The sequence below is a fragment of the Podarcis bocagei genome (assembly GCF_964188305.1).
Source record: "Podarcis bocagei genome assembly, chromosome: 3".
NCBI classification, from domain to species: Eukaryota; Metazoa; Chordata; class Lepidosauria; order Squamata; family Lacertidae; genus Podarcis; species Podarcis bocagei.
In genome coordinates, this window is record NC_138127.1 from 14,222,126 (window position 1) to 14,241,440 (window position 19,315).

The following is a 19,315-nucleotide window of genomic DNA, read 5'->3' on the forward strand; positions in this document are numbered from 1 at the left end:
TTCCAACAAATTATTAAAATACAGTAATCCATCAAACATTAAATGCTTCCCTAAACAGGGCTGCCTTCAGATGTCTTCTAAAAGTCTGGTGTTCTCTTTGACATCTGGTGGGAGGGCGTTCCACAGGGTGGGCGCCACCACCAAGAAGGCCCTCTGCCTGGTTCCCTCTAACTTGGCTTCTCGCAGTGAGGGAATCGCCAGAAGGCCCTTGGCGCTGGACCTCAGTGTCCAGGTTGAACGATGGGGGTGGAGATGCTCCTTCAGATATACTGGACCAAGGCCGTTTAGGATTTTAAAGGTCAGCAACAACACTTTGAATTGTCCTCAGAAACGTACTGGGAGCCAATGTAGGTCTTTAAAGACCGGTGTTATGTTGTCTCGGCAGCCACTCCCAGTCACCAGTCTAGCTGCCGATTTCTGGATTAGTTGTAGTTTCCGGGTCACCTTCAAAGGTAGCCCCACATAGAGCGCACTAGTAGGATGACACCTATAGCAGTTTAGAAGCAGAAAACACTCGCATGGAGAAAATTAAGGCAGAAAGTTGGGGAGACACCATAAATAATATAAAAAGATGTGTTCGGAGCTCTGTGACACAGAGAGACAATTTTAATGTGTGGATTTGGGTTTGTTCTGGTTTCCCTCCTCTATTATCTTATCCACCACCATATAAAAGTACAAATAACTCTTCAGTCCTAAAATATCCACCAGAAATATAGCAGCTCCTGATATTGTATTGTAAGGTAGAAAAGTAAGAAAAAGCACTTGGTGTGTGCATAAAAGCTTATTGTAAGTCATATATAGTTTCTGTGGTACAGTCAAACCTCGGTTGTCAAACGTAATCCGTCCTGGAAGCCTGTTTGGCTTCCAAAATGTTCGACAACCGAGGCGCGGCTTCCGATTGGTTGCAGGAGCATCCTGCATTCAGCGGAAGCCGCATCGGATGTTCTGTTTCCGAAAAACGTTTGAAAACTAGAGCATTTACTTCCATGTTTTCGGCATTTGGAAGCTGAAGCATTCTGAAACGGAGGCGTTCAGAATCCATGGTTTGACTCTATTTTTTAGTAGGGCTTCCAAAATGAAGAGTAGTTGATACTGTGTTCACATGAACAAAGCTGATTAGTGCTAGATGCTTAGGATCAATATACTTGGTCTTAATTTGTGAGGAGCTACTAAAGAAGATTTCTTTGCGCAGTAAATTAAACTTGAATCTGCTGTGCTGGAGACCTTACATGTAGTAAATTAATTAAAGGAAGAGGGAATAGCAGCACCAATGCAGTGCCTTGCTTACGTGAGCTGGGTGTCTGTCAGGGTTCCTTTTCCTTTTACCAGGTGCCCACATTCATGGTGGGTGAGATACCATGATCAACAACGCAATCGTAAATCCACTCTGTTGGGTGTGACTCTCATACATTTCAACTAAGCTAATTTCCAAGCAAGTACAGTGGTACCTCGGGTTACATACGCTTTAGGTTACATACGCTTCAGTTTACAGACTCCGCTAACCCAGAAGTAATACCTCGGGTTAAGAACTTTGCTTCAGGATGAGAACAGAAATCGTGCTCCGGCGGCGCGGCAGCAGCAGGAGGCCCCATTAGCTAAAGTGGTGCTTCAGGTTAAGCACAGTTTCAGGTTAAGAACGGACCTCCGGAATGAATTAAGTACTTAACCCGAGGTACCACTGTATGCTTTAGATATTAAGGCCAAACTACAACTGAAGTTGAAGACTTAGTTAGCCTTCATGTCATGTTAAATTAAATACCAGGTCTTATTCATATATTAAAAATTTCCCCAGTACTCCAGAGAATTATGGATACAATCATCTGAGAAATCCTTAGTGTTGTGCCACAAATTGTTTAGAAATGCTCCCTGCTTTCAAAAGTACCGTAGTTTGTTTTATTTAAGTTATTCATTATATACCGCTTTTCAGGGGGACCTCTCAAAGCAGTTCACAAAAGACAAAAAGTAGTTTGCCGTCTGGTAGAGGGAGCTGCTGTACAGTGGTGCCTCCGGTTATGAACTTAATTCGTTCTGGAGGTCTGTTCTTAACCTGAAACTGTTCTTAACCTGAAGCACCACTTTAGCTAATGGGGCCTCCCACTGCTGCTGCGCTGCCAGAGCACAATTTCTGTTCACATCCTGAAGCAAAGTTCTTAACCCGAGGTACTATTTCTGGGTTAGCGGAGTCTGTAACCTTAAGCGTCTGTAACCCGAGGTACCACTGTATAATAAAGCTTTGGATGTGCAGAACTAGTTCCTTGGACCATGGCCTATCTTTCCACTTGCTTACACTAGATAGCCGAAGAAAATCTTTTCAGCATTTGCTCCATCTGTGGTGGATTCCTCCCACCCCATCCACCCACCAAAAAATGCAGTTTCTTTTCTTTGAACTGTTGAGAATTAAAATGGTTTATTTGTCACTAGCTCTATGACCCTCATTCTGAAACAGTAATTAATAATTGTTTTTGTGTGCATTATTTGTTTATTTATTTTAACAGTACCTGCTGAAAGTCAATGAGATCAAGATTAAAAAAGGAGTTGACTTGCTTCAAAACCTGATCAAGTATTTCCACGCACAGTGCAAGTACGTTCTCTGTCTCTTGGTAACTGTATGCTCTCTGAAAACATTGTGATTCCTACTTTCTCTGACAGAATAGTAGCACTAATGTTTTTTTAGAGGTGACATGTGCAAATCTGTCAAGCTCAGCTGTACGTATATTTCACTACTGTTCTTCCGTCAGACTGAATGGTTTAAAAGGTCAATTATGGTCGGCTGGGTGTATTATTACAAATGAAATGAGGCGTTGGGCTCAGATAATACCAAGCCATGCAGTTGTCTTTCATTCGTAATTTCCACATGGCCATTTGGCATGATTAGTAATCTGCGAAAAGGAATGAGGCATGTCAGCTATACCACCTCTCGTATTTTGCAGAATGTGACTAGCGACTGACAGGAGTTCTGTTTCACAGGGATGGGAAAAGCACACCGTTGGGAACAGTGCGCCAAGAGCCCTGGCTTTTCACTCGTTTTTAGCACCCACTTCCCAAAGGGTGGATGTTTTAAAAGTGGGAGTAGAGCACTTAACAGCCAGTCAAGTCACCAATACACTTTATGTAGGAAGTTGCCTTATTCTGGGTCAGACCATTGATCTATCTATCTCTCAGTATTGTCTACACATTGATGTTCAGCGGCTGTCTGGGGTTTCAGACAGGGGTCTCTCCACCCCTGCCAGGAGGTGCTGGAAATTGTAATAATAATGATAATAATTTATTATTTATACCCAGCCCATCTGGCTGGTTTCCCTAGAACCTGGAACTTTCTGCTTGGAGAGCATATGCTCTGAGCTATGCCCCTATTTCGAAATATGCATTCTGTGATTTGTTCCTTGCTGTACAGTATTGTCTTTTTAGAGTGGAATCATTTTTATGAAGCATTTTTTTTTCAAATAATCAGATGCAATAAAACCAAAAGCCCAGCAAAAGAAATGAAATGGCATACGGGATAAAGATCAAACAATGGGAAAGGGACAACCATAAAAATATATTCCAAATGCATAGTATTTATCGAGCATTTCAAAAAGAGGCCGCTGATGGTTGTTAAGTGCTTGGTATTAACAGGCAAAATAATGTTCCACCACACAATATGGAAAGTTTCAGACTTAGCATTGGCCTGCAGAGCTTGAAGATGAAATGTGATCCGCCCCCCGGTGAGATGTTCCAGACGTTTTTATTCCAAAGCAAAAGGTTTAAGTTCTGTAATGGACAATCATGCAACAACCGATTAAAAAAACCATGCATTATTTAAACGCAATATTTGTATTGCTGCCTTCAAAAAGAGAAAGGAATTCTAGCCCAGTGTGTTGAACGATTAGTCAGGTGAATGAGCATGGAACCAAAGGTTTCTTCTCCAGACCTTCCTTAGCTAAGGTAATACAGAGACAGGGAGAACGATAGAGATATGGTTCTGTATAAAACTCCCAAATCATAGATGTCTGTGGACTCCAAATGTCAATATTTCAAAGGCAAAGTCTTTGTGTCTACCAGTAGCAATAAATATAACCCTCCCAGTCAAGAGCTCCGTAAGGGGCTCCCTTATGCACATGGCGCTCCGACATGAATAACACACTCCATGTTTATTTGCTGTCATTCAGAGATGACCCTAACAAAAAAAATGGGAAGGAAAGGCCTTTCTTTTTCTGCATAGCTGTGGAAGTTCTTGGAAGCACAAGCAACTGCCAAGTCTAATCTAAACATGGCTCACTTTGATGGCAGACAGAGCAATCCAAACCTCCTTTATTCTGGGGGATTTTGGGTGTGTGTGTGTGTGAGTTGAACTGTATGGAGGTCCCCTTTGCTCAGTTTTCATAGAATCATAGAGTTGGAATAGACCACAAGGGCCATCAAGTCCAACCCCCTGCCAAGCAGGAAACACCATCAGAGCACTCCTGACATATGGTTGTCAAGCCTCTGCTTCAGTTTTGCCAGCTGAATCAGCCTCCTGCTGACCACCAAATGGGCAGGTGGGAGGGAGGTCTGCTAGTAGTATCCCCATCAGTAGAGGCTCATAGAAAGACCTGAAACAGAGCAAAATGGGACTGAGCTAACCCTGGATTGTGGGTCACCTGGAGCTGGTGCAGGGATCAGACACTATTGCCTCTCCACCAATGTTTTTGCCATAACTGCCAAGAGCAGATGGTGGCAGTGGTAGTGCTACTCCGCAGAGTCACACCAGGAAGGGGGAAAGGGGTTAGGATTGCATCCTTAGTTATCTACCAGATTCAGTGCATACAGTGTGAACTATTGGCACTGTTCTCACATAAAGGCACAAAAACTGGCTTGGGTCATATACTGACTTACATGTTAATGAACCCATAGAAACCCAGGATAATATAATATTGGATGTAAACAACTGTTGTGTGGCCATGATCCAAAGCAGGAGTTTGAATGCGTTTCAGAAAATTACACACAAGCAGACAGAGATTTCTTTGTGGTTTTGATTGCTGCAGCTCTCTCGGGCAGCAACAACTGAAAGGCAAACTTGCCTTATTGGGCAGAACAGCAGTGAAAATCCCCAATACATCTGTATGGGCGCTATTCCTTTACCTGAATTTAAATGACTACTATGGATGACAGCCAGAAACTTCAGAATGAAGTCATGAAGAGCGTATTTTTATTTTACGTAAGAGAGAATACTTGTCCCCTTTTGTTTTGAAACTCCTTTGTACCATTTCAGTCTTCTTGCTTTTCGTTAAGTTTGGGTTAGTTGGTAAAATAGTGATGGCGAAATTTTGTTGCATCAAATATCACGACAGGGATATTTTAATCAGCCTTTTTTCTCAAAACATCAAATAGCATTTTTCCATTTCCTCATTTGAGTTCTGCTCTTGTCATGAGAATCTCAAAAATCCCACAGGAGCCCAAGAGATATAGGTCAACTGTCCTCTTCCCTAAGACTATTGAATCTTGCCTGTTCCTTTTGTTTCACAAAAAGGGTGTAGATTCCATATTGCAGAGGCGCCTAAAGGAAATGTGTTTTGTGATCAAGTTTCTTTACAGATTTTCACATTTAATTAGTGTGTTGCGTGCACGTGCACACACACGCACACACACACACACACACACACACTGATCGATGCTTCGTCTTTTACGTTCAGGAAATTTCAGGCATCTTAAATTAATTTTATACTCCTTTTTATTTTATTTTTCTTCCAAAGCTTCTTTCAGGATGGCCTGAAAGCAGTTGAAAGTTTAAAACCATCAATAGAGAAGCTCTCCACAGATCTCCACACAGTAAGTAACCATATCTCCCTCATATTCCTTATTACATATGCATGCTTTGCTTTCCAACTGGAGACTCCAGAGAATCTCATAAAATTAATAATAATTTAAAAATTCCATCAAAAAAACAAAATAAAGCCACAAAAAGCAGCACACACCTTCACAACTTTTAAAAATTTCAGCGGGGAAAGAGATGGACCCATAAAGGAACAGTATTCAGGAGAGAGTGGAGAATAGAATGAAAGAGAGAGAAAAGAAACACAACTTTTAAATTATGAGCTCAAAACGGCTATCTTGCAGATGGACAAGGTTTTAGCAAACCTTGAGGAGGACCAGTAGAAAGGGCAATTTCTCACCTAATCCAGCAGCAGCCATGTGATGGAATTTTAGCCAGCCAGCCAGCCTGGCTCCCTCCCTCTCCTAGTTCTGTCTTGCAGGGCATTTGGTCTTATTGTACGACTGTTGCACGGGGCGGGGAGGAGATTGTCCAGTGGAACCAGAAGCACCTGTGTGATGGTGCCTGAACATGTGAAGGGGAGAGCAGGGCCTTCCTGGCCTTCCCCGCTCCCAAGTGTCAGTGGATGTGCTGCTTAAGGGTACAGGAGCATTACCCCTGCATCAAGGCTTGTACTGACAAGTAGAAGCCCTCCCAGTTTATTTCAAGCTTTTGTTGTGTCTTCGCTGCAGATTAAGCAAGTGCAGGATGAAGAAAGAAAGCAATTAATTCAACTTAGGGACATTTTAAAAACCGCACTTCAGGTTGAGCAGAAAGAGGTGAGCATGTAAGGTGATTTAACACACTTTTTTTTTTTACTAATTTAATGGGAACATTTATAGTTTTAGTGGTTGTATGAATTTGTTCTGGGTTCAAGGTGATCTTGTTAAAGTTTCTGCAAAGCTTCTCTTCCCCACCCACTCCCTATTTCTTGCACAAAGGCTTAATTGCTTGCCTGGCACTTGGGTGTTATGGTAGAGAATCTGGAAATGTAGCCTGGGTTTTTTGTTTTTAAAGAAAAAATAATCTGGGAGAGTTCATGTTTTGTGTCTATGTGATGGCTTTTGGAATAGTTCCCAGAGAGGAATAAAAGTGAAAAACAGATTTTGCCTGAACGTGTCAAATCTATGCAATTTGTTCAAAGACCAGAGCTATACACGGATGAGGGAACTTGTGACTCTTCAGCTGTTGTTAGACCCCCAACTTGCCTCAGCCCCAGCCAGCATGGCCAATGCTCAGGAATGTTGGGAGTTGTAGTCCAACATCTGGAGGGCGGCAGCCTCTCCATCCCTATACTATGTGGTGGGTCCTGTATCACACTTGAATAAACTATGTGGATTTTCAGACAAAAAGCACACTTCTTCATGGTCTCTATTGAGTTCCTCCTAAGGGTTCTGTGTCTTTTGTAGAGCCGCCTCCTTTGTTTTAAAAGAAATTATATCATCAATAAGATTATGCATAATGCCTTCAAAATTGAAAAACCTCTTTCACCCACATTTGCCTGTATTGAGAGAGCAGTTTATTTATTATGAGATACCATCCTTCCCCAAAGCTGTAATCTGTGGAGCTTTCTTAGAATGTTACATATGATGGATTGACTTCTGTCTTGACATTCAAGTCCATTTGCGGAGGAACTGGACAGTTATGCGTAGAATTGTTGACTAATGAAAACTCACAAAGGGCAGATGAGAATGAGAAGATTCTGTTGCTAAGGCAGAGGATCATTCCTTACTCAAATTAAGGGCCTTCAGCTCCCACATGTGTATAACCAGAATGATCATAACCACTGAGCAACATCTCTAGATGCAGCCAACCCCTTAGTCACCATGGGTTTCCTTCTTCTGGGGTGCACTTAGCAATGCAGTCCACATGCTGCCTCAGAGCCTTCCATTCTTCAGAAAAGATTGTGAGCCCATGGGCTTGAATTCCCTCTCCTGGGTTCCATCGCATTCCTGTGGGTTGGAGAGTTTTAAAGCAGCTATTCTCCAGCCCTGAGTTTAACATACCAGCGACTCTCTGCTATTTCCTGTTGCCTGCAATTGGGCCCGGGGGAGCATGAAAACCCTTGTTGGCTAGAGGCTGAGTGTTTCCGGGGGTTGTGGCCCAGAGGTCTCCGGTTCAGCACGTTCATAACCATTAAGTTCAAGTCAACGGGGCTCGAGTCCAGTGCGTCCATAGGCTTTCGCCACTAGTTCTCCCAATTTAGTTGGCCTGTCTCCCTCTTTGAAAGTGTTTAGGGTGGCTGCTTGTAAGTCACACCAGTGATTGGGTTGACTTCTGGGCATAGCCTGCTAAAGAGGCAAGATTACTCAACTGGAATGAAGAACATTTGTCCTCTTCAGTAGTGGAGCTTCAAAGAAATCTGTAGCTGTTTATGCAGCTGTATGTATATGGCCACATGACCCGGAAGCGGTACGCCGGCTCCCTTGGCCAATAAAGCAAGATGAATGCCGCAGCCCCAGAGTCGTCCACGACTGGACCTAATGGTCAGGGATCCCTTTACCTTTATAAATATGGCCATATTGTTTTTTTGGCTTATGGTTTTCAATCCTGAGCAGGAGTTTTGGTTGAGACAAAGGGTGGTATTCAGCTAAGTGTTATCCAGAGTAGCCCGATTGAAATTAATGGACTTGATTAAGTTAGGTCCATTAATTTCAGGGGATCTACACTAAGTAAAACTTAGTTGAATGTCATCTAAAATGTCCCTAGGGGGACAGTTTCCATTTCTGATTAGGATGAACCACCTTATGCTTCAGAAGCATGGAGTAAAGCATTTAAAACTATATGTCTAATTAGATTTTGTCGTATCTGGTGCTGTTAGATTTAAAAGCGTATGCTGAGTGGCTTTCAAGTGCACTTGGCTGCACATCCCCAGGGTACCCCAGTGGTATGTATGAAACAAGGTCATGCAAAGTCGCTACCCCTAAAATGAATGGAAAATTATTTTTTTTGTGCATAGATAATTTGGATACCTAGTTTTGGGTACATGCACAAAAAAGATACCTTCAGATCTGTGCTATTAGGGCCTTAATGTGTCTTAAACCAAGTCAGAATCCCTCTGGTGTACTATCCATTACTGTTTTGTTTTTTGCACTGCAACTGATCTTTTTTTCTTCCTAAAATGCATTTGCCTTTTGTGACCGAAGTCTAGGAGAGTAAGTCCTTTGAATGTTTTCGTAAATGGTACATTGCATGATTGTCATGTGCATTTCAAGTAACTGGTCTTCTTTTCTGAAACATAATCTGTTGGCCTAATTGTTTCATATTTTGCAAATTGTGTGAACATATTTTAGCTATTTAAAGGTGGATAAATTAAATCAAGGCAAAGCACATACACTGATACCGATCTTAATTATTTGAGTGCTGATCCTTCTATAGCCAAAATGGCATCATCCACTCACAAGAGGAAAATATTAGCAGGCACTGGGGGAACACCAAAGTTTGGAATAAAATAAAATAGAATAAGATCTTGCAACGAAAATCCTTGTGGCAAAAACAGCCTAATGGAACCTGAGCATGCTCAGTGGAATGCTGAATGACTGTTGAGTGGAAATTTGAAAAACAAAACAAAACAGGAGGAGGGGGGAATGGAATGCAGTGTCTCAAATCTTTAGCTGGAGCACTTCACACTGCAATGTTTAGTTGCAGGTCAGGCTAGTTTGAAAATTATTTCCTTTGCTGAAATCCAGTTGCTTGGCTTTTGTCCGTCTGTGAGTCCCTTGGGCTCTCTTGTATTTCGTGTTGTGAAGGATGTGTGAGAGATCTGTTTGCACATAGATTAATTGACATGTATGTTGTCCCTGTTGAGTATTCATTGCTTTAAATATTCAGATGTATACTTAATTACTCTTTGAGAGTCCATTCTTTTCTCTTGTAAGCAAAAGCTGGCTTATCAGAATCATACATTCGCATCCAATTCATAACTGAATTATTAGGAGCCAGTTTTTGCAAAGTGTATGCAGCGAGATCGCAACATAAAAACCTACGAATTTCTGCTTAATCAAATTGCTGAATGATTGTGCTTTAGTGCAATGAGACACTGTATTGAGCTAAATTAACTGTTGCAGCAACGCTTGAGTCGCTACTGATTGTATGTGCTACTGAGAAGTCTAGAGGGGTATTTAAAGAAGTTAGCTTTTGCAGGGTAGTCATGATGGGACTGTCAGACCCGCAGGATCGCCCCAGCATCGTGCTTGCAGTTGAAAACAAATTGTGAATGCTTTGTAACCTGACTTGTGCATTGTATGTGCATTAAAGCATTTGCCAAAAGCTTGAGCTGCGAGTCTTGAGTACTGTGTCCACCAGTAAGGGCCTAGACAACCAGGTCTTTTTGATGGTGGCGATGCCTGGATTTTAAGTGGCCCATTTTGCTGCAGAGTGAAAAAAAGAAAAAGTGAAAGTTGCTTATGGATCATTTGTCATCATCCGAGCTGGTTGGGCTATGAATAATGGGAATGTGATGGAGTTTCGAGCTGGGATTGAAACATTGGGGGTTTTTTGGTAACCAATCTATTATTTTTTGCCTTTAGGATTCTCAGCTCCGTCAGAGTACGACTTATAGTTTACATCAACCTCAGGGAAATAAGGAACACGGCACTGAAAGAGATGGCAGCCTCTATAAGAAAAGTGATGGGTGTGTATGCTTTATCTTTCCTTTCTTTTTTTAAGTGATGGGTACAGTGGTACCTCGGGTTACATACGCTTCAGGTTACATACGCTTCAGGTTACAGACTCCACTAACCCAGAAATAGTACCTCGGGTTAAGAACTTTGCTTCAGGATGAGAACCGAAATCGTGCTCCAACGGCGCGGCGGCAGCGGGAGGCCCCATTAGCTAAAGTGGTGCTTCAGGTTAAGAACAGTTTCCGGTTAAGAACAGACCTCCGGAACGAATTAAGTACCGTATTTTTCGCACCATAGGACGCACTTTTTCCCTCCTAAAAAGCAAGGGAAAATGTGTGTGCGTCCTATGGAGCGAATGCAGGGGGGGGAGGCAGGCGGGAAAAGCCCTCAAGAGCCGCACGCAAGCTTCGTGCGCTCTTGCGGGCTTTTCTCTAGGAGGGAGAAGGGACTGACTGGCCGCATCAGTCCCTTCTCCCTCCTGGGGGAAAAGCCCCCAAGAGCGGCACCCTCTTTAAAGGCTGCGCGGCTCCTGCAGGCTTTTCTACGAGGTGGGGGAATCCCCCCACCTCCCAGAAAAGCCAGGAGAAGCCGTGCAGCCCCTTTAAAGAGCGGGCGGCTTCTGCAGGAGTTGGGGGAAGCTGCAGCAGATTCCCTCCTCCCGGGCTCCCTTTGAAGCGGCAATGTGGGAGGGGAGCAGCTTACACTCGTGTAAGCAGCTCCTCTCCCACTTTCCTGCTTCAAAGCAACCACGGAGGAGGGAAAGAGGGGACCCATGGATCCTCTTCGCTGCTCGAGGCTGCAGCAGATTCCCTCCTCCCGGGCTCCCTTTGAAGCAGCAAAGTGGGAGGGGAGCAGCTTACACTCGTGTAAGCAGCTCCTCTCCCACTTTCCTCCTTCAAAGCAACCACGGAGGAGGGAAGGAAGGGGACCATGGATCCTCCGCTGCTGGAGGCTTCAGCGGATTCCCTCCTCCGTGATTGCTTTGAAGCAGCAATGTGGGAGGGGGGCAGTTTACACTCGTGTAAGCAGCTCCTCTCCCACTTTCCTCCTTCAAAGCAACCACGGAGGAGGGAAGGAAGGGGACCATTGATCCCCCGCTGCTGGAGGCTTCAGCGGATTCCCTCCTCCGTGATTGCTTTGAAGCAGCAATGTGGGAGGGGGGCAGTTTACACTCGTGTAAGCAGCTCCTCTCCCACTTTCCTCCTTCAAAGCAACCACGGAGGAGGGAAGGAAGGGGACCATGGATCCCCCGCTGCTGGAGGCTGCAGCGGATTCCCTCCTCCGTGATTGCTTTGAAGCAGCAATGTGGGAGGGGGGCAGTTTACACTCGTGTAAGCAGCTCCTCTCCCACTTTCCTCCTTCAAAGCAACCACGGAGGAGGGAAGGAAGGGGACCATGGATCCCCCGCTGCTGGAGGCTGCAGCGGATTCCCTCCTCCGTGATTGCTTTGAAGCAGCAATGTGGGAGGGGGGCAGTTTACACTCGTGTAAGCAGCTCCTCTCCCACTTTCCTCCTTCAAAGCAAACACGGAGGAGGGAAGGAAGGGGACCATGGATCCTGCGCTGCTCACGGCTGCAGCAGATTCCTTCCTCCCGGGCTCCCTTTGAAGCAGCAAAGTGGGAGGGGAGCAGCTTACACTCGTGTAAGCAGCTCCTCTCCCACTTTCCTCCTTCAAAGCAACCACGGAGGAGGGAAGGAAGGGGACCATGGATCCTGCGCTGCTCACGGCTGCAGCAGATTCCTTCCTCCCGGGCTCCCTTTGAAGCAGCAAAGTGGGAGGGGAGCAGCTTACACTCGTGTAAGCAGCTCCTCTCCCACTTTCCTCCGTCAAAGCAACTACGGAGGAGGGAAGGAAGGGGACCATGGATCCTGCGCTGCTCACGGCTGCAGCGGATTCCTCCTCCTTGATTGCTGGGAGTTTCTCTGGGCAGGAATTCCCTCAGCTTAAGTGGGGTGGGGGAAGTGTGGCAGGTAGGGGGGGTACTGAGAGACACATGTCTCTCAGATGAAAATTGGGAGTGGGCATTGTGTGAAGTGGCTGTGGATCTCCTGCCGCAGAACTGTAGGACTGTATAGAGTTGGGAGGGCCACCCAAGGGTCATCTAGCCCAGCCCCCTCACAATGTAGGAATCACAGCTAAAGAACGCCAGGCAGATGGTCCCCCAACCGCTGCTTAAAAGCCTCCAGTGGTGGAGACCCCAAACACCTTCCGAGGTCATAGAATTGCAGGGTTGGAAGGGAACCCCAGGAGTCATCTAGTCCAGCCCCGGTGGACAGCGGGCGCAATCCATCCCGTTGCGCAAGACTAAAGATGCTGTGCAAGGCTAAAGAAGAAGCCAAGGCAGTGAGCGGGATGGATCGCGCTTGCTGCCTTGTCTTCTTTAGCTGCACTGGAGAGGTTTAGCTCCTGGCTGGAGAGGTTGCGCGGCTATGGATCCCGCGCACTGTCTTGGCTTCTTTGCTCTTTGGGGCTGGGGGGGGGAAACCCGGGCTTCCCCCGCAGCCCCGAGAAGCTCTGGGAGAAGTGGACAGGCTGCATGCAGCCTGTCCGTTGCTCTTTGGGGCTGGGGGGGGGATAATATTTTTTTCCTTGATTTCCCCCTCTAAAAACTAGGTGCGTCCTGTGGTCCGGTGCGTCCAATAGAGCGAAAAATACGGTACTTAACCCGAGGTACCAGTGTATGTAGCTTTGAAAGAAAAGTTAGAAAAAGAGCTTGGCAGTCTTTTGCAACAATACGAGTCATACCAAAATTTAGATCTCCTTCTCTCTCTCTCTCTCTCTCTCTTTTTTTTAAAAATAAACAGAATCAGAAAAGTGTGGCAGAAGAGGAAGTGCACGGTTAAAAATGGTTTCCTTACAATTTCCCATGGTACAGTAAGTATTTGTTTATAGTACTCTATGCACACAGCCTGTTGCTAATAGGGGGGAAAAAGCCAAATTAGGCTGCCTCTGTATTTATAGTTACAGTATCAGCCAGATTCCCTAACTGAGCATGTTCATTGAGATCACTTAACTTTTCGAAAAAGCAACAACTTGGCCAAATTGCTATGAGAATTAAATACACGCCCACTCATTTGTTACCGTGCCTGATGATAGGTTTTGAAAACAACCAAATGTTTTACTATGTTGTTAAAAATAATGAGCTCTTGTTCTGGGCAGATGGATGAGGAAAGTATAAGTGACATGCTCTGGAAAATAATCTGCTATTGTGGCATCATGTTTGTAAGCCAGTGTGTAAGCCAGTTTGAGAGCCAGTGTGGTGTAGTGGTTAAGAGCGGTAGTCTCGTAATCTGGTGAACCGGGTTCGATTCCCTGCTCCTCCACATGCAGCTGCTGGGTGACCTTGGGCCAGTCACACTTCTTTGAAGTCTCTCAGCCCCACTCACCTCACAGAGTGTTTGTTGTGGGGGAGGAAGGGAAAGGAGAATGTTAGCCGCTTTGAGACTCCTGAAGGGAGTGAAAGGCGGGATATCAAATCCAAACTCTTCTTCTTCTAAGAGGAATCCTTTTAAGTGTAGAGTTCTTGCTGTTTTTAAAGTAAGTGATTGGGTCTAGAGACACAGGGAGCTGCTTAATACTGAGTCAGACCGTTGGGCCATATTTTCTACCCAGACTGACAGTGGCTTTCCGGGGTTTGGGGCAGGATCTCTCCCAGCCCTATTTGGCGATTGAACCTTGGGACCTTTTGCGTGCAAAGCAGATTCTCTCCTACTGACCTGTGACCCTTACCCATCTCAGCTAGAATGAAAACTGTTAATTCGAACTTTTTAGGCCGGTGTTAGGATGGGATGTATATTATTATTATTATTATTATTATTATTATTATTATTATTATTATTATTATTATTATTTTGCCATGTAATCTTTAAATTAGTTGAGGAAACAAAATAAAATCTAATCTTGTTGCCTGGATATATTATGCTAAACCACAGCGCTTTTCCACAGTTAAATACAGTGGTGCCTCGCAAGACGAAAAGAATCCGTTCTGTGATTCTCTTCGTCTAGCGGTTTTTTTGTCTTGCGAAGCAAGCCCATTGAAGGATTAGCGGATTAGCGCTATTAGCGGCTTTTAGCGGCTCATCTGCTGATCGGATCAGCTGATAAGCGGCTTAGCGGCTTAGAAAAGGGGGGGGAACCAGCAGGAACTCGCAAGACATTGTCGTCTTGTGAAGCAAGCCCATAGGAAATTCGTTTTGCGAAGCACCTCCAAAACGGAAAACTCTTTCGTCTAGCGAGTTTTCCGTCTTGCGAGGCATTCGTCTTGCGGGGCACCACTGTATTCCATGAACAATCATGCAGATAAATAGATCATTTATACTACCTAGAAGGTTTGTTTGTTATTTTATTTTATTCATTAATTAAATTTATAAACCACCCCTTCTATCACAAGATCTCGGGGCGGTTCACAGAATAGGCTTAAGATGAAAAGTCAGGTAATGCCATCCATAATATCGCCCGGCTGCGAGTGTGACAGCCGCTCCCTGCATGGCCCTTTCCACCTGGCCTAGGGGGCAGGGCCCACACTCACCAGCCCTACTGAAGAGGCTCCTCATGAGGCCGGAGGAACATCACCTGGCTATTGTTTTATTGATTTATTGATTTAATATGCTGTACACCGCTTTGACGCGGGTGGCGCTGTGGGTAAAACCTCAGCGCCTAGGACTTGCCGATTGCATGGTCGGCGGTTCGAATCCCCGCGGCGGGGTGCACTCCCGTCGTTCGGTCCCAGCGCCTGCCAACCTAGCAGTTCGAAAGCACCCCCGGGTGCAAGTAGATAAATAGGGACCGCTTTATAGCGGGAAGGTAAATGGCGTTTCTGTGTGCGACTCTGGCTCACCAGAGTAGCTTCGTCACACTGGCCACGTGACCCAGAATTGTCTGCGGACAGCGCTGGCTCCCGGCCTATAGAGTGAGATGAGCACACAACCCTAGAGTCTGGCAAGACTGGCCTGTACGGGCAGGGGTACTTTTACCTTTACCTTTTACACCGCTTTGAGATTTTTATTAAAAATATAAAGCGGTATAGAAATTGAAAAAATAAAATAAATAATATGCCTTTTGTACTATAGAATTTGTATCTGCTTAAGTTACCAGTTTTAAATAAAACAAAAAACCTGTTTGGCTTTTTCTGTACACCTCTAAGGATGTTAAGAAGGTCATTTAACTGAAAACGTGTCATAAGCAAGGACTGGTATTTGCTGGGCAGACAGGTTACATAAGAACATAAGAAGGGCCTTGTTGGATCAGACCAATGGCCCCATCTGGTCTAGCATCTTAGAATCAGAGAATTGTAGAGTTGGATGGGACCATGACGGTCATCTAGTCCAACCCTCTGCAATGCATGAATTTTTTTGTCCTAACATGGGGCTTGAATCTTGTTTTCACCATGGCAAGCCAGATACCTCTGGGGAGCCCACGAACAGGACACGCATACAACAGCCCTCTCCTCTGTTTGCCTTCCAGCCACTGATATTCAGAGGCATTCTTCCTCTTAATACTGGTGATAATAAATAGCCACTGTGAATAGCAGCCATTAAGAAATATTATTCTTCATTCATTTATCTAATGTCATTTTGAAGCTGCCCATTCCTCAGCGTGGCATGGAAAGCTAATATCTGCGCTGTGTGACTGTCTAAATATTCATAGTCTGTATAATAATAGATTCATCGCGTGGCCTACTGTGTAATATTTGTAATTCTTGGCCTCAAAAGACATACGTTTTAGCCCCAGTTTCTTCTTCCATGTAGAAATGCAACCAACAGTGTGTGAGACAGAAGGTCATGGAATTAGATTTTATGATGTTTGTATTATTATGTTCAGTTATCATTTAGACAATGTTGTTTAAAGAACAGCTGTTTTTCAAAAAAAAAACAGAACGAGAGATATATATTTAAAACTTTTTAATTTTTAAAAAATACTTATTTATTTTTAAACAATTCTTATTTCTTAAAAATAACTAAAATTATTTTTAAACTAAACTATTTTTCACAACTCTGCCTGATACCTAAAATGGGAAAGAAGCAGTGAAAGACGATTATTTTACTGTTTTCTCTTTGCCTTTAACATTTCTGCACAGCTGTACTTTGCCATATGTCCTCTTTTTAATGGTTAGAGTCATCATAGCGATCCATAGTTAAAAGTAGAAATTTTCTTTTTTTTGCTCTTCAAATTATGGCAACCCTGCTTTCTATCTTTTTCAAGACAGTTACCTCTCTATACTTCCCCCCTTTGTTCTCATTTCATTCTGGCTTATTTCTGATGAGCTTCAAAACCATATCTTTTTTTTTGGGGGGGGGGTTTATGAACAAACTTTTTTCTTAACACATTCTCATTTCCTTTCCCTTGCACATGGCTTTGCTGACATCAGTTTCCTGTTTATCGCTAACCATTGCTTGCCGTAAATTCCAAATTGGCCAACTATAATTAGCACTTGTTCTCCCAGCCAGAATCAACTCTGCCGCTTCAAATGGTGGTTTCTAATTCTGTTTTTGAAGCATGTGTTAGCTTGCTAATTTGGGTGTACCGACAAGCTGAGGTTTGTGTTTCACAGGAAACTGTAGAGAGCGCCACATGTAAAAAGGGGAGGGGGAGAGTATGCGAAACTGCAGTTTGGTTTCCAAACCATGGTGTGAGTGTGAAGGTTTATCTTAATCGAGCCACTGACTTTTCAAAACTGCTTTACCTAGGACTTATTTCCAATACTTACAGCACAACCCTATGCACGTCCACCCTGAAAAAGTCTCACTGAGTTTAAGTTGCAGCCTTATACAACTTATGTGTAGGAAACTAAATGTGGATATGGTTTTTTCATATTCTTTTTACACAATAACATTTTCTGTATAAAATAGTTGTTGCAGGTGAAGTGGTCCCCAATTTCCAGCACTAGATGGATTTTAAATATGTTTAGCAAAGTAAAAACTAAAAGGTTGGGGTTGCAGTCCAAATTCCTTTCGAATTCAGGGTTGGTTTTTTGAAAATCTCATGTGCCAGAGTGGATACAGTTCATTCAAACATGGACGGGGTTCTCCCAAGATCTAAATTAATTCTTCTTTCTTTCACTGTAAATTTAATTGTATTAGGGCCTTCTATACTTTTCTGGGAATACCATCTTTACAGCAGGATTGGGAATAATTTATATGCTGTGCACATAGTTGATAATTCTGCTTGGACACTGCTAGAAGTGACTTCTTTGTTGGTTATGGCCCCTAGTTTGTGCAGACTTTTTTCTGTCTGGTGAAATAGATAGTCTCAAAATACAGATTTCGTGTAGTTGGCTTACAATACACAAAGATACTAAAGGAGCAACACTTGTCTTCTCTTGTGTTTTTACCAGCTGATAAATATTGGCTGGTGCCTTCTAGCAAGCAGGAATGAAGATCAACACGATTGAAATTTATTGTTCTCTATCAGTAAGAAAAAATTAGCAGTTCATGGGTAACAATTCAACATATTTTCATCCTTGCAATCCACGCTATTGTCACTTGGGACATTCTACCACACATATGCCAACTGTGCGGCTCTCAAGTTTAAAAAAGCCCTTTTCTCCAGTATCCCGTCAGGACAGCTAACCAGATGCAGAAATTCTGGTACTTGCAAAATCTGCACTTTTCTCAGATACTAGATGCTTGATGCATTTCAGGGATTGATGTTACTTTGCCTTAATGCATATTAAGAATCATCAGAATGGCTGCATGCCCTGAATTTCTTCCTTGGACATGTGCCTGTGGCTCCTTGCCCTTTCAGGATAGGCCTCTGACAGACTTACTAGATTGGCCCTTCTTATGGTTTTCAGCTCCGATCTACCCTTTGCTGTGGCCCACAGAACTGTTTAAACTTACTCTTCCTCTTTTGGCATTTTGGTGTGGTCATTCACACTAAAGGCATCATTCCTTGTTTTCTGTTGGGTCACCTGCTATTGTTGCTGTGTTAAGGCCTTCCAAATGTTATTCCCCATGTCTGGTAGGCCTTGCCTTTAATGCCAGATATATATCAGTACATGCGTGGCTACTGTGTAGTGGGTAAAAAGGAACACACATGCGGAGAACCACTCCATTAGTATGACCATAGTTGGTCTGAGATTGTGCGCTAGGTCATCAAATTAGCTCCTGTTCTGAGTTACACTGGCTCTTGAATTGATCTTGGTCTGGGGCAGTTCCATTTTTTTCTGACCTTTCACGTTCTCTAAGGTGTGCATTGTGCCTCCCAGTTCCCATGTTGTAGAAAGGAAGATTGTCCTTTTTCTTCCTCCTGCAAGAACATTAGATGAGCATTCCTCTATTCATGTGCACTTTAGCTCTGGTGCAATTATGTTGATATAGTTATGTGGGATAGCCTTGTTTTTGCTATCCTTAACTTGGGTCATCCTTCCACCCCAAATCACGTTGCCTTTCAAAACTTAAGCGATTTTGTGCTATAAATGCCACCCACCTTACCCCTCACTCACATACTACTTCACCCTGGTTGCTTCTAACATACAAACAGATTCTGGTATTTTTTCTTGTCTCTGTCAATTATTGCTACACATCTTCCTTTTCAAATACCAAAGCTGTAGATGGATTCTGAAGATTACCTTTGTTTCTAAAAAGAGAGTAAGGTTGATCCAGTGGATCAGATAGGAACTTTCCATTCTCCAGAATCTAAAGGAAGAAATGCCAGGCCAAAGAATGTTTTACATGCACCAACTTCCCTGTTTGCTGTGCCAACATTATAATGTCATTGTAGTGTAATGTTATGGTGCAGCGCTGAATTCAGCAGTTAGTCTGCACAGTCCTAATCTCTTGACCTGCTGTTTTCAGTAAAACCCTTCAGGTCAAGTTTCTAATTAAATGCAATGGAAACCCTGGCCAAATGCGTTTCCTAGTCATTTAAATTGTCCTTTGTTGTTGTTGTGGTTGTGGTTAAAAATGGAAAATAAAACAGTGA

General features: G+C 43.7%; 2 protein-coding genes across 6 annotated transcripts in view; one reads left to right on the forward strand and one right to left on the reverse strand.

Annotated features, from left to right (window-relative positions):
- ADAM17 (ADAM metallopeptidase domain 17) overlaps positions 1-19,315 on the reverse strand; it is a 290,647-nt gene that overhangs the window by 172,630 nt on the left and 98,702 nt on the right. The window lies entirely within an intron of this gene.
- Positions 1-19,315, forward strand: part of ASAP2 (ArfGAP with SH3 domain, ankyrin repeat and PH domain 2) — a 100,017-nt gene that overhangs the window by 46,529 nt on the left and 34,173 nt on the right. For all 5 annotated transcript variants that reach the window (XM_081189029.1, XM_081189030.1, XM_081189026.1 and 2 more), the window contains exons 7-11: positions 2,496-2,581; positions 5,712-5,787; positions 6,463-6,549; positions 10,300-10,403; positions 13,198-13,267. In XM_081189029.1, coding sequence (XP_081045155.1) covers positions 2,496-2,581; positions 5,712-5,787; positions 6,463-6,549; positions 10,300-10,403; positions 13,198-13,267 — 423 coding nt within the window. The remainder of the gene's footprint in view (positions 1-2,495; positions 2,582-5,711; positions 5,788-6,462; positions 6,550-10,299; positions 10,404-13,197; positions 13,268-19,315) is intronic.